A 13,745-nucleotide genomic window follows, 5' to 3' on the forward strand; every position below is an offset into this window, starting at 1 on the left:
AGAATGTAAACTTTTAACACCTTGGGTTGATATTTATTATGAATCTAACAACAGCAGACATAGAAGCCTACAAGAAAATTATGTTTTATTAATAATCATTAAGAGTAAATTACAATAAAATATAAAATAAATTACTCTTTTTGTAATTTTATAATTAAGTAATAAGTGAAAATCAAGCAATGAGAGCACAAATCAAGTTACCTGTGTGTTTGTAGCAACAACAGTCTTCCGTCGATCGCGCTGAGCAGAGCTGCTGGAGTCCACTCTTCCCAACCGAGAGACGAAGAGTAGTTCAGTCTTCACAGTCGTTTTACCACCCTAAATCAGCAAAGCCCCAGTCAGTTTGTCTCTTCTGTTCATCAAGGATTTTTTTCGTTAATCCTTTTATCGCCCCTTTTCCTCTCTTTCTTCCCATGGAAGGTTGAGGCCAGTTATAGTCGAAAGAGATGCATCATCTCTCTCATCCCCCTCTGCGAACTCTCCTTTCATCAAACGTATTAATGGCTCACAAGCTCTTACTCAAGTCTTCCTCTTCATCCGCAGCACTATCTTTCTCCCTTTCATCGCTTCACCGTTTCAGTCACGTTTCCTATGCTGACAGGGGTAGACTCTTAATTCGGCCTCCTCGAGCGCCCGCTTCCCTGAGAAATTCCAGGTTTTTCTCGCTTGCCTCTGTAATGATACCAGGAACAGGTATTTCTTAAAATTCCATCTTTTCTTTTCTCGTGTTCTAGATTCATAGTCTGTTGTTGCTGTCACTTTTGCACTCTTTTGGGCCTACCCGCTTTTCGTTTCTTGATCAAGTTATCTCGTTTCCTCTTTGTCCCCTGTTACTTTTATCGACTTATGAATGAACATAAGGTTTCAGATGTTTCAATCTTATTTCTTAGAAATTTTCATTTGATCCTGTTTTTTTCCTGTTCGAAATACGTTGAGTTTTGCTTATGGTTGTTCTCATTGCTCGCTATAGAGCTTGTTTCTTATGATGTGTCATGTTGTCATGTGGTTATTTTAGTGGATGGAAGTCTTCTGTCTGTCAGTTTTGTTGTATCGTAGTTTGATCAATAGAGGCTTGGTTCTTCCCCTTAACGTCTTTAGTTGGTTGTTTGGCGGGCAGCATCCGATTTTTTACTGAATTTTTTTCTCATTTCAGTAAAAATGAAATTTTCCGCTCTGCAATGATGGTTATTGATGTAGTTCCCTTTTTAAATGTTTTCCGTTGATATTACTCTGCTTTTTTATAATGCTATTTTTCATTTTCTCCGGCTCCTGCAAAAAGCTCATTTGCAGACACTAGAGGATGAGACTCGTGTTGCTGCACGACTTGCTGTACTGAAAAAGAGGTTAGAGGCCGAAGGAATAAGCTGTGGCACTTGTAAGCCTGGACAGTACGGTAGCATGTTGTGCCCTCAGGTTTCTGCTGCTCCTTTGTTTATTAGTAACTTGAACGTTTTGTTTCTGCTGCTCTTTTGGTTTGACTTCTTGCATCTATTTGGTGTAAGCTCAGTAGTTGCCTGATACCATTTCATTTTACTTGCTTATATGCTCTGTTCGGGACACTCAAGAAGTATCTTTATCAGACATCCTGTGCGTTTGTGCTCTGTGTTGGCTTGCATGTTACTGACAACGCACTTTCAAATTTCATTGTCATATTACTTGTCGCGATTGTTTAGATACTATTTTTTCTATTTTCTAATGTGAGGATCAGCATTTCCTTTTGTAGTTGCGGATATAATAACCTCTAAAACAGTGTGCAGGTGGTGACTCAAAGGAAAGAAGTTTTTCTCTATTTATCCGTGAAGATGGGTAGGAGAATGAGAAAGAGAGAGTCCTTATTTTTTGAATTGTTGGCCATTGATTTGTTGGTTAACGGTTTTCTTTTGTCTATTTTAGAAACTTGGCTATGTGGTCATGTTTTAGAGCTAAATGTGGATGGAAAGGCAGTGTCTCGGTAAGTTTTTTTTTGCGTTGTTGAAGACAGTTTTATGGAGATATATTTAAGAAAATTAAAAATAGAAAAATTTCCTTTGTTGAGATAAATACTTTTTATTTTCAGGCGTATGGACTATCTGCAAGAAAGAGTGCTGGTAATAAGATGACATCAAAAAGTAACTCCTACAGAATAATTACAGAGGAAAACCTTAATCTAGAGCCATTATGTCCTGAGGTATTGGCAGCTTAAATCAACATAGCTTTTCACTGAGGCAGGTTAGAAATTACAAGTGTCTCAATGTTTATTTCTTTCCTTTTTTCTTTTTATAAATTCCAGCTACTTGAATACTTCAATGAGCGAATGATATCAGGAGAAACGTTAAGAAGAAATGGTGTTATGCAACTCAGATTGGGTGATGAGGTTTGTAAATGATTTGGTTTGATTATATTGAGTCGTGATGATTCTTCGCATGCCTAATTTATGTATTTATTCTTTTCCTAGGTTGTTATTGCTTTTGCATACAGAAGAAATGGAAGCCTTGTCAGTTGCAAGTACAGAACTGTGTCCAAAAAGTTTTGGCAGGTTCTTTTAATATTTTTGTCATATAAAAAATTTCAGTGAAACTGAAGTTCTTTTCATAATTTTCACCATTAGAAAATTCAATCTGATGAACAAGATTATGTTTTTAAATGTTGATTGGAGTTTCTTTAAGGGTGCAATCTGATGACATGGTCTCAAATTTTTGTTTGATGACTCTTTTTGTACCAGGAGAGCGGCACAGAAAAGATTCTATATGGAGTCGATGACATAAAGCAAGCAAACGATATCATCATTGTAACATCTTCATCCCTTGTACTAAAACGTTTTTCTTTATTTTATTTTTTGTATGTTTAGACACTTTTTTTTAATATTGATTACCCATGCATACACCCCCTTTATCCTCGGTCAGATTTGAACTCAAGGCCTCACACTAGTAAGCCCCCACGTTACCATTGAGCCATAGCCTAAGTCATTTTATATGTAGATACTTATTTATCTATTTGGTGTGAAAATAGGTTGAGGGTGAAATGGATAAACTTTCAATGGAAGAAGCTGGGTTCCGTAACTGTGTGAGTGTCCCAGATGGTGCACCGGCAAAAGTTTCTGAGGAGTTGCCAGCAGAAGAAGAGGTTTGGGGCAACTATATTTTCTCTCTCTGCTCCTTATGGTCAAAAGCATGGTGTTCTGAATTTTATTGTTGTTGTTCTTTTACCCGTCTTTACATGTCAACAAGTGGGTTTTTTTCTCTTTAATTTTTAGATAATATTTTTTTGCTAGTTGTCTGCAACTGTTATGAAAATCATGAGAGAGAAAGATAGTAAAAAAAATTCACCATTAAGATTTCAACGTCAAAGGGAGCTTGGTAATGAACAAATATTAGATCTGAGAAGGAAAAACTATATAATATTGCCAATTTAACTGTTGTTAGCAAAATTAAGCTCCAATGATTTACATTGTTATAAAAATAAATCAAGACAATTGTACTGTTCATAGTTGTCAGCTTGTAGTCACTTGCTGGACTACAAGCTAGAAATTTATTTCGATGGCTTGATCATCATACTTGAGTGCATGTTGATGGGGATCTTTTATCCGCTTATACAATTAGGAAAAAGGCCACCGTTTGAGCCGCAACTTTGCAGGTTTGGGTTGGCGTCCTGAATAACTTGGCAGGTTAACATAGTTGTGCATTAAACCTATCAACCTGGTCATTTGTGAACTAATGTCTTTCCTCATGCATCATCATGCGAGGGTTTCTTAGGAGAGCTTTTTATTTATTTTGAATGATCGAAGGCTCTTCCCTTAGGATTTCATGTGTTCTTTTTCATCTCTTCAATCTTGTTTCTTGTTTTGTATTTTTTTTTTTTTTTTTTTTTGGCAGCTGTTGTTAATAGTGTTATCTTTCTGATGATTCGTTTGTGTAAATTAGTTGTCTCCTTTTGTTTGATCTTTGTGCATGTTGTGGTAGTCTTCTTAGCCGTTGATGCAAGCTTTTCAATGCAATTAAGCTGAATTTTTTCTTTCTTGTACCGTTGGGGTTTAGATACTTTGTATTTCTATTTTTGCTCATGTATTTCTTTAATGTATAATATTTTTGTTGAATTTCTGGAAAAAAGAAAAATTTCATTGACTTGATGTAATCTGAGTACGTTGAACCCTTATTTATAATAGAAAAAAGTAGTAGAGGCCAATTACAATTAAAAAACAATTGTTCCAATTACACCCAAACTCTAACACTTAAAGATAAGTCATAACATAATTAAATAACTCAACATAAATAGAAGACTAACATAATTAAAGCACCTTTAAATCGAGACTCTTCTGTGAGACCTCCTTCTGTGAGACTCCTGTAAAACTCCACCATATTAATTCTGGCTTTGTGTGACTTCTTACTGTGAGAGTAAGAGCCTTCCATATCTTCTCTTCAACATTAGCAAACTTAATCAATAATTTTTTAAAAATGTGGGTATGATCTATTTTAAGTTATAAACAAATTATTGCCTAGGCTAATAATGTTGAGTGACACAGCCAGTGATTTCACAAAAGCATAAAATGATGCATTTCTGCTGTTTTTTAGTCCAGAGTCAGGTGTCTTTTATTTGAAATAAGGTATACTAATGCACTCATGGAAGGGGTGCTACCCTATGCTTCTAACTTTAATACTTTCTGTAACCACACTAGGAAAATTGTTATGTATATAGCAGACACCTAACTTTTGTTGATGTTTTCTGTAAAGCTAGGACAAAAAGTATCAGTATTTATGGAACTGTAAGGACTACCTTGAGAAGGTATGGCATGGTTCTTTATGACATGTGGTGATATGCTTATTGGCAATGCCCATCACTTATTATCTGTAGCGGTAGGCATCTCGAATTACTTTAGCAACAGATGCAGATGCAGCTGGACAGGCGTTGGCTGAGGAGCTTGCACGTCGTCTTGGCCGGGAAAGGTTCATGTTCTTGTAACCTTTTTGCCTTTCATATTTGATCTCAAGCAAAGTTAGTTCTTAAAGTGCTATTTACTTTCCATTTTCTCATTTGATCTGTGATAGTGTAAACTTGAACATTTTGGCTAGTTAGGTGGCCTTTTTATATTTTTCTTAAGCAAAGATATTCCTTAAAGTGCTCTTTACTTTTCAATATCTCATTTGATCCTGTGATATTGTAAACTAGCAGATGTTGGCGAGTTAGGTGGCCTCAGAAAAATGCAACTGAGATTTGCAAAGACGCAAATGAGGTTAGGGCTTGTATTGCTTTTGGATATTTCATGCATCATATTGACAAGAATATGGGTTTAAGAACATCATATGAGCACTAGAATGATGCACTTTAATAGGTTATGTCACTTAGATGAGGTACAACCGCTTTGATCTGATAGCCCTTTCATTTTAAAGAAAGAAATATTTAAAGTTAAGCTTTGGCCTGCAAGAAAAAAAAACTGTTCTGTAGTTCATTTTATGTGACCCACTGGGACACTAGGCCATGAAATTGATACCCTAGATTTTTTTTTTTTAAATCATTTAGAGGGCCCAAGAATACAAGAGAGGCACGATATACAAGCACTAGGAGAAACAAGGAAGCTAAGAAATAGAAACTACAAAGCAGCTAAAGAACAAAAAGAAGTCAAAATACTTATTCAAAAGAATAATAAGGGGGTGGGGGGTTACTGAAAATGTGTTGCTGGCATCGACTCCTCCCTAGCTAAGCTATTGACCATTCTGTTGGCACTCTGCAGAACATCTACTGACGGATGGTTTTGGATATACTGATTCCCTCGATCTCGCTAATATACTTCAAGAACCACTCTTGATGAGGTCTTCTTGCTCAAGACCCAAGAAATGGGCACTTCAGAGGCCACCCAAGAGTCACCTTCAACCACTAAATAGGTCCCAGTTTTCTCCAAGTATAACTTGAGATTCTGGAGGAAAGCCCTAATCTCAACTACTGTGAAGACTCACACTGCCCACAGGGCGCAGAGTACACAAGGACCACGATACTCTCCGAGTTCATAACAACACCCCACCACCCACATGTCCAGGATTCGCCTTAGAGATGCCATCATAATCTAATTTTAACCAGTCCTGAAGAGGGGGTCCTAGTTGTTGGCTGGACAATGCAATGCCAATTTCTTTTGATTACTGAACAAGGAAGATAGGATGTATGTTTTGTTAAAATTCAGGAGTATTTTGGTAATTTTACTTTGGTGTATTGTGTCCATTTAGAAAGATGTCAATTAGACATGTCCAATGATGTAATTTTTACTCTTTTTCATTCATGTTTTATTGGCTGTAAGTGATATAAGAGTAGTGGGGGTAATATGAATGTTTTCTTTGTAAACCACATAAGCTGTTTATTAAAGAGATTAGGGGTCGACAAGACTCCCCAACAATGTTGCTTTCTCATGCAGCCTCTTCATCTCCTTCTCCATTTTCTTGCTATTCATTCTCTGTGTATTGCTTGTTTCAACAATTCCTCCCAGAGAAGTTTACCTTAAAAAGAAAAGTTTGCTTACCTTAAAAAACTTTTCTATTGTGCTGGTTCCATGCATTAAAGGAGATAATGACAAAGGTGGGACCCTGTAATGCTCTTTTAGTTTTAACCCAAGGCATGAACAGTCATAAGGAAAGAGAAGGCTGAAGGGAACAAAGTGGAAGCTCGAATTTAAGTGTGAAGGCTGATCAAATCTGTTGGGTGATTGGGTTGTGGAGGAGGAGATGGTTGATCGACTGTGAGGATTTTATCCTTGCTGGCACACAATAGGAAGTGAGTCTCTTTAGGTGGGGTTGAGAATGCATATTGAGAGGTCACCATGTAGCTCCTAAAGGGATTGCAATTCCAAACCATGGTCCAACTCCCTGCCCTTAGTGTATTTGGATTAAGGAGGACAAGGAGGCTCGTTGCCTCAGTTAACTAATCATCTTTGAGAGCTCGCCTAAGGCTCTGTAAATATGAGTCTACTACAGTTACAAGTGGATTTGCGATCAACCTATCGATGGTTGGGTAGGCGATAGCAAGGCTAACTTCCATATTCCAAATATCGTGCCAAAAGGAGGTGTTATCTCCACTTCTAACATGGGTGGAGTACCTGAGCTCAAGGGAGCCAGCTTGCAAATAGCCTTCCAAAGGCTTGATGTACGATTTGGAGGCTAAGAGGGGGGAAACCACGGGGAGTCACCACCACGGTGGTACTTTGTTTGGACTATCATTTTACACATTATCCCGCTTCCGGTCCCGAATTTTAATAGCCATTTGGAGAGGAGAACAACATTCATTGTTCTGATTCTCTTGATACCAAGGCTCCCAAGGTGCTCGGGGTTGCAAACCTCCTCCCAATTGACTAAGTGGCATTTGAAGGCGAAGTTGGTTCCCCTGCAGAGAAACTTTCACACAATAGATTCAATGTGATTGGTGCCAGGAGTAGTGCAATGAATCAGGATAGATTGTAAGTAGGAAGGCTTGCAAGTGTGAACTTTATAAGAGTTTATAAGAGTTGTTCTTCGGGTCAGAGAGAGGATGTTGCAAGGAGACGCTCAAGTTGCTGGATGATAGGAATTTATAAAAATCCAAACTTGGGTGAAGGAAGAGGAGAAAATTGAGAGAAAAAGGAGAAAGGAGAAGAAGAAATTTTTGAAGAGCCTGAAAGGCTTCGTTGGGAACTGTGCACGAATTCTCAGACTTCTTAAATAGGTGTTTTGAGTTACAAATTATAAAAATTCCATTATACACTTAATAAGCCTTAATCTCCTTATATCTCCCTAACTATACATCCTATATACATGAAAATTTAACCACTGATATAATTTAACATGCGGAACAAGATTACATAAATAAAATTAACCACTGAAGTGGTAAAAGGATCAAAATACCCCTGGATGTATTTTCTAACAGAATCCAAAGGGCTCTCTCTGGTCTTCGCAAAGCCAAGTTGGTTGAGAAGGTAGTTTGAGGATGTTAAATATCAATTAGGTGTATTCTGGTCATTTTATGTTCTTTGTATAAATTTTGTAATAGTGTCAGCAAGCGTAGTTAGGTGTCAGAATTCTATAGTCCAGATTTGATGTCATTTGGATTGTGTGGTTAGTGACTTATAGAGGTTTGAACCTCAAGGAGTATGTTTGTAATTAGACAGAAAATAACTTAAGTGAAATAAAAGTGAAGAGGGGGCTGACCTCAACCCTATCGAGTGCCATTCAACGCACTCTTCTCCTCTATTCTTCTGTCTCTTTTCTCTTTCTTTCCTTTCTTCTCATGTTTTACACCTTTTTACAGAGGATAACACCAGAGTAGTTGCTTCTATGAAGGAAATGCAAAAGCTCATGGGTTGAGAGGGCTGCATCAAGAATTTGCTGACCCTTGGTGAAGCTATACTGGTTATTGCTAATGACCTTAGGGAGAACTTTGCTCAATCTATTTGCTAGGACCTTGGTTATCAGCTTATATTGACTGAAAATGAGACTAATGGGATGGAGCATGGAGGTCACCTGGTGAGTCACTGTTGTCCTACTTTGTAATGAGTGCTATAAAGCCGGCCCAAGCACTATGATGGTGATATTATTCTGAAAGAAATCATTGAATCTGTCCTGGATGACCTTTTTAAGGAACTCCCAACCATTTTTTTAGAATTTCTCAATGAACCCCTCTGGCCCTTGGGCCTTTCCCAAAGGGGAAAGGAAGATTATTTTAGTGTTTTCTTTAATTTACTTTATTTATTTCAGTTTTAGGCCATAGGGGTATTTTTGTAATATTTTATCTTAAACCCTAACAGGGTGAGCCCTATTTAAGGGGTATGAGTAATGAGAAAGGGAAGGATTTAAGTATTAAGAATTAGGTTAAATCTAGCGTAAAGACGCTTGAGATCCAAGGTTAGGGTTTTCCTCAAAAACCCACATATTCTCTCATCCTCCATTGATCTTCGTCTTCCCCATGTCTTCCTACTATCCCTACAGTAATGCCTGGAAGATCCGTAACCCGTGGTAGATCTCAGATCCTCCCAAAGAATCCTTGTGTCAGATCCGGGATCGTAACAACTGGTATCAGAGCCGGACCGGGGTTCCTGAACCGAGTCAACCCAGGTTAACTCGGACCGGGCCAAAAAAAAAAAATTTGGGTATCTAGAGGGGGGGGTGTCATAGCTATCGGCATCCAGAGGGGGGGGGGGGGTCATAGCTACTTCGGCACCGGTGGAGACATCGGCATACAGACATTACTTCCGAGCTTGAGGACAAGCTCGTCTTCCAAGGGGGGTGTAATGTTATGCACGCAATAACATTATTATTTTAGTGTTTTCTTTAATTTACTTTATTTATTTCAGTTTTAGGTCACAAGGGTATTTTTGGAATATTTTATTTATAGGGGTATTTTTGTAATATTTTATCTTAAACCCTAACAGGGTGCACCTTATTTAAGGGATATGAGTAGTGAGAAAGGGAAGGATTGAAGTATTAAGAATTAGGTTAAATCTAGCGTAAAGAGGCTTGAGATCCAAGGTTAGGGTTTTCCTCAAAAACCCACGTATTCTCTCATCCTCCATTGATCTTTGTCTTCCCCATGTCTTCCTACTATCCCTATAGTAATGCCTGGAAGACCCGTAACTCGTGGCAGATTTCAGATCCTCCCAAAGAATCCTTGTGTCAGATCCGGGACCGTAACAGGGGGGGGTAAGTGTCATGAACTGCAGGGACATCGGCGCAGTTCCTCCTTGTAGAACTCTACAAAGAAGGCAGAAAGAGAGTTGGAGATTTCCAGCTGATCAGGGGGAGAGTCATAAATGTTAAGAGCAGAGATAGATTTTTTTTTTCCTTCTGAAATGAGCTGATGGCACTGAGTGGAAGAACTTGTAGTTGGTGTCTCCCTCAGTCAGCCACCTAACTCAAGCTCACTGCAATCCAGATGATCGTCTCCTGCAAGACAATATTCTCAAGCTGGACATTGCTGGAGGTGCAACAATCTGCCTCCTATGGAGTGAGACTGTGGTTCCTCAATTAATATCTTTGATTGACACACTTAATGGAGCTAAAACCTCATCCAGAAGAACACTGGTGCCAAAACCAAGCATCACTGTTTTGAAAAAAAATTATTTTAATTTAAAAAATCTTATAGTTCCCATAACACAATAGAGTAAATGGGCGATTTTGCAGCACAAATTTCCTCATCGATAGTTGTGGAATAGTGGTTTTATATTTTGTTAATTGTTCGTACCTTTTCACTGCAGGTGCTCATGTATTTAGGGCCAGATGCCCTAAAAGACGTCATTAAGAGTGCTGAGCTATTTCCTGTCCGTGGTTTATTTCGATTTGATAACTATTTTGATGAGATTGATTCATACTATACTCGTAGCTCAGGATACGAAATGGGTGCATCATCTGGTTGGAAAACTTTAGATGAGTTTTATAGGGTAAGTAGTTTTGATCTTTAGCCAATTCTCTTGTATTTCTTGTACAAATAACATTTGATTTTTAAGCCAAATCTCTTTATTTCCTCTGTAAATGCATTTTTTAATCTCATTTTACCTTGAGCAGGTTGCACCTGGGGAGCTAACAATTGTTACTGGGGTTCCTAGTTCTGGGAAGAGTGAATGGATTGATGCTCTTATGGTCAATCTCAATGAAAGTAAAGGTTGGAAGTTTGCTGTTTGCTCAATGGAGAACCAGGCAAGTTGGTTTTATACTGAAGATATCAGTGTTTTAGACCATGTCATTCATGGTTAAATCTATTTTCTCAATATTTAGGTTCGGGAGCATGCAAGGAAGCTTATGGAGAAGTACATCAGAAAGCCTTTTTTCACGGCAAGGTAAATTTCAGGCTCCTGGTGTAATTACTTTTCAAGATGTCGCAATTAGGTCACTGCCATTTACCTGTAAGAATATTGCAGTGGTGGTGGTTAACATGCTTTGAGATATACTAATGCAATGTTAATATCAAAAATCATGGAAGAAAGCTTTTTGAGATGCACATTATAAAGCCCTTCTTTATGAAGGTGTAAATTCAAGCCACTGGTGCAACTGTCCTACAGATGTCATAATGGGGAGGGTGGCATTGCATGTGAGAGTATATAAATGGTGATAGTTAACATGATTTACAAATATTTTTGCAGCATTGATATCAGCATACAGCATCTAGCATGTTTGCTTAACAGTGGAAATGGCTTGACCGGATTTAGCTAGCCTCCAAATATTGAGTCTGGTCTGGCCCAATTCAAAATTATTCTGTCCTGGCTTGCAAAATTAGTTTCCTCTGGGTTACTTCCTTAAAATTGAATATTCCTGATCAGAATCTTACTATTTTTAACTTAGTTTCCTCTGGGTTACTTCCTTAAAATTGAATATTCCTGATCAGAATCTTACTATTTTTAACTTTGCATTGGTTTTCTTTGCTACCACCAACAGTTATGGAGGAGATGCTGAAAGAATGAGTGCTGAGGAACTAAATCATGGAAAAGAATGGTTGAATGAAACATTTTATCTCATACGGTGAGTTCATTTTTTTAATTGTTTGAATCTTTATATCTGCTAGTTACAGGGAACTTGAAAGCAATCCAGCACATGATCCTACACTATTCATCTGACTAGCAGACTTACCCATATTGATAGCTCTTCATTGAGTTAATCTAGTCATCTTATTTCTTAACCACCAATAAAGAGTCCTATCTTGTGATTGTTAGGATTAACAATATTCTTCTTTATGCAAGCTACAGTGTCAATTATCTACAACGAAGCACTGGGAGAAAGATAAGTAGAGGTTCCCTGTCCAAGCTTTAACAAATGGCCCTAATGTATTTGTGTCTGGAACAGGTGTGAAGATGATTGTCTTCCATCTATTAAATGGGTTCTTGAGCTTGCGAAGGTAGCAGTTCTTAGATATGGGGCACGTGGGCTAGTGATTGATCCATACAACGAACTAGATCATCAACGTCCATCAAACCAGTAAGTTGATTGCATTCCAGTTTACTATTTTTTTTTTTCTCTTGATCTGAGTTGTCTAAAGTCTTCGCAGTTGGTGTTTATCATGTCATTTGGAGTATCTGTAGATGGACTATATCACCTGGTGGTAGCCTGTTTGTTCTCAAGTGTAGCCTTAATAAAGATCCTTCATATATGACATTGCTCTTTGTTCTATATCTGGTCACAGGACAGAGACGGAATATGTGAGTCAGATGCTTACAAGGATAAAGCGCTTTGCACAGCATCACGCATGCCATGTCTGGTTTGTTGCGCATCCAAGACAGGTAACCAAACAACATCTGTAGCAATCCTTGTCCCAATCTGATGACAATTTATTAACATTTTCATTCCTTCGCAGCTACAAAACTGGACTGGTGGACCTCCTAATCTTTATGATATAAGTGGAAGTGCTCATTTTATAAACAAATGTGATAATGGCATTGTAGTTCATCGGAATCGAGATCCAGATTCTGGGCCCTTAGATGAAGTTAAGGTTGATAAAGTCATGAAATTAGGATCTTTTCGTGTTATTGGAGAAATATATTTTTTGTTAACCTGTATCTGCATTTGTTTGCAGATTTGTGTGAGGAAGGTGAGGAATAAGGTAGTAGGAAAGATTGGAGAGGCCATTTTATCATACAGTAGGTGTGTCATTCTTCATCTACTTGTGCCGTTTGTTTTTTTGGTTCCTTTGTTCTGTTCTGTCTCTGTCTGTCTCTGTCTGTCTAGTTAAATAAGTATGTATACACACACATGCACACATTTATATGATAGTATGACTGGCTCTTTAACTCAGGAGCTACAAAATGGCAGTCTCTGTAAATAACTTGCTATTAGGGAAACATTCTCTATGTGAAAGTGTTTGGAAAGTCTAGATGTTGGATTTTGTTGATCAGAGCTATTCATCAAGATCATGTAGACGAAGTGACTGATGTTACTAATTTAGGCTCAAATAATTTCTCCAATCAGTGTGTTTTTTTTTTTTTTTTTTGAGAACATCGATTGAACCATTTGCCAACGCTAAAATCTCCCATGAATTGACAGCTAATGTTATGTGAAATTTTCTCATTTCTTACTTGGAGAAAATTATATATTTGTTATCTGATCTCTTTGATCATAATTTGTCTCTGCAGAGCCACAGGAGAGTTTAAGGATATAGAGAAACAGCCTGTGATTAACAGGACAAAAAGAGGATGAATCTGTATAGAACGAAAGCTCAATATCCAGTTTTGTTCTGAGATGAGGAAATTCTTCTTCTTCTCCAACTGCCACGATCGAGAGCGTTCGCATTGGTGTGGGGACAATTCCCCCCTGTTGTATATTGATCTTCCAATGTATTCATGGGTCAAATGTGCTGACTCCATACTGTAGCAAATCCGGGTCTGGAAGCTTGTAAGTTGTTCATATTTTGTAAATATAAACGTTGGACCATCAGAGAACATATATTTGTGCTGTCTAGTGATTATATTCTTCCAATTCAAGTCCTAGTTTCCTTCAGCATCGTGTTCTTGTGGTTTCTGGGTTTGTCGTGGCACAAGAAATTTTCCTCGTCTAGATGGTGTTATCTTGTGTGAGCTTTGGTTGTTCCACCATTTCCGTCTGAAATGAGTGGAAAGAATAAAAGAGCTGTCGCGGTCTCAATGCAGACAGCGAATGCCCAACAGCTAAAAGAAACTTTCTTCCAAACGCATTTCCCACTTCCATCGTTTACAACCAAAGCGGGCGAGGTGCTGGCCACTCGTGAAAGATTCGGAATCCCAAAGAGGGAAATTGTCGAACATGTAGTAGGTGTAATTAGTATTTTTGCCTCGTTTTCAAGAAAAAAACAGAAGAAAG

General features: G+C 38.0%; 1 protein-coding gene across 2 annotated transcripts; it reads left to right on the top strand.

Annotated features, from left to right (window-relative positions):
• The first annotated feature begins 217 nt into the window (after positions 1 to 217).
• LOC137953530 (twinkle homolog protein, chloroplastic/mitochondrial-like) lies at positions 218 to 13,370 on the top strand. 2 transcript variants are annotated; one of them, XM_068800957.1, is made up of 21 exons: positions 218 to 693; positions 1,280 to 1,413; positions 1,751 to 1,806; positions 1,894 to 1,951; positions 2,057 to 2,167; positions 2,270 to 2,353; positions 2,435 to 2,515; positions 2,702 to 2,767; positions 2,989 to 3,102; positions 4,711 to 4,758; positions 4,834 to 4,919; positions 5,146 to 5,206; positions 10,181 to 10,363; positions 10,488 to 10,619; positions 10,698 to 10,759; positions 11,355 to 11,438; positions 11,760 to 11,891; positions 12,097 to 12,193; positions 12,268 to 12,402; positions 12,487 to 12,554; positions 13,043 to 13,370. In XM_068800957.1, the coding sequence occupies exons 1-21, from the start codon at positions 447 to 449 to the stop codon at positions 13,104 to 13,106; spliced, it is 2,103 nt and encodes a 700-aa protein (XP_068657058.1). In that variant the 5' UTR covers positions 218 to 446; the 3' UTR covers positions 13,107 to 13,370. The 2 variants fall into 2 exon arrangements, with proteins under 2 accessions (XP_068657058.1, XP_068657059.1); XM_068800958.1 differs by having other exon boundaries at positions 12,268 to 12,396.
• Positions 13,371 to 13,745: the final 375 nt, after the last annotated feature.

This window comes from Aristolochia californica, unplaced genomic scaffold (assembly GCF_029961685.1).
Source record: "Aristolochia californica isolate CCGP_79_NKW_82.1479 unplaced genomic scaffold, dmAriCali1.0.hap1 SCAF_16, whole genome shotgun sequence".
Taxonomy (NCBI): domain Eukaryota; kingdom Viridiplantae; phylum Streptophyta; class Magnoliopsida; order Piperales; family Aristolochiaceae; genus Aristolochia; species Aristolochia californica.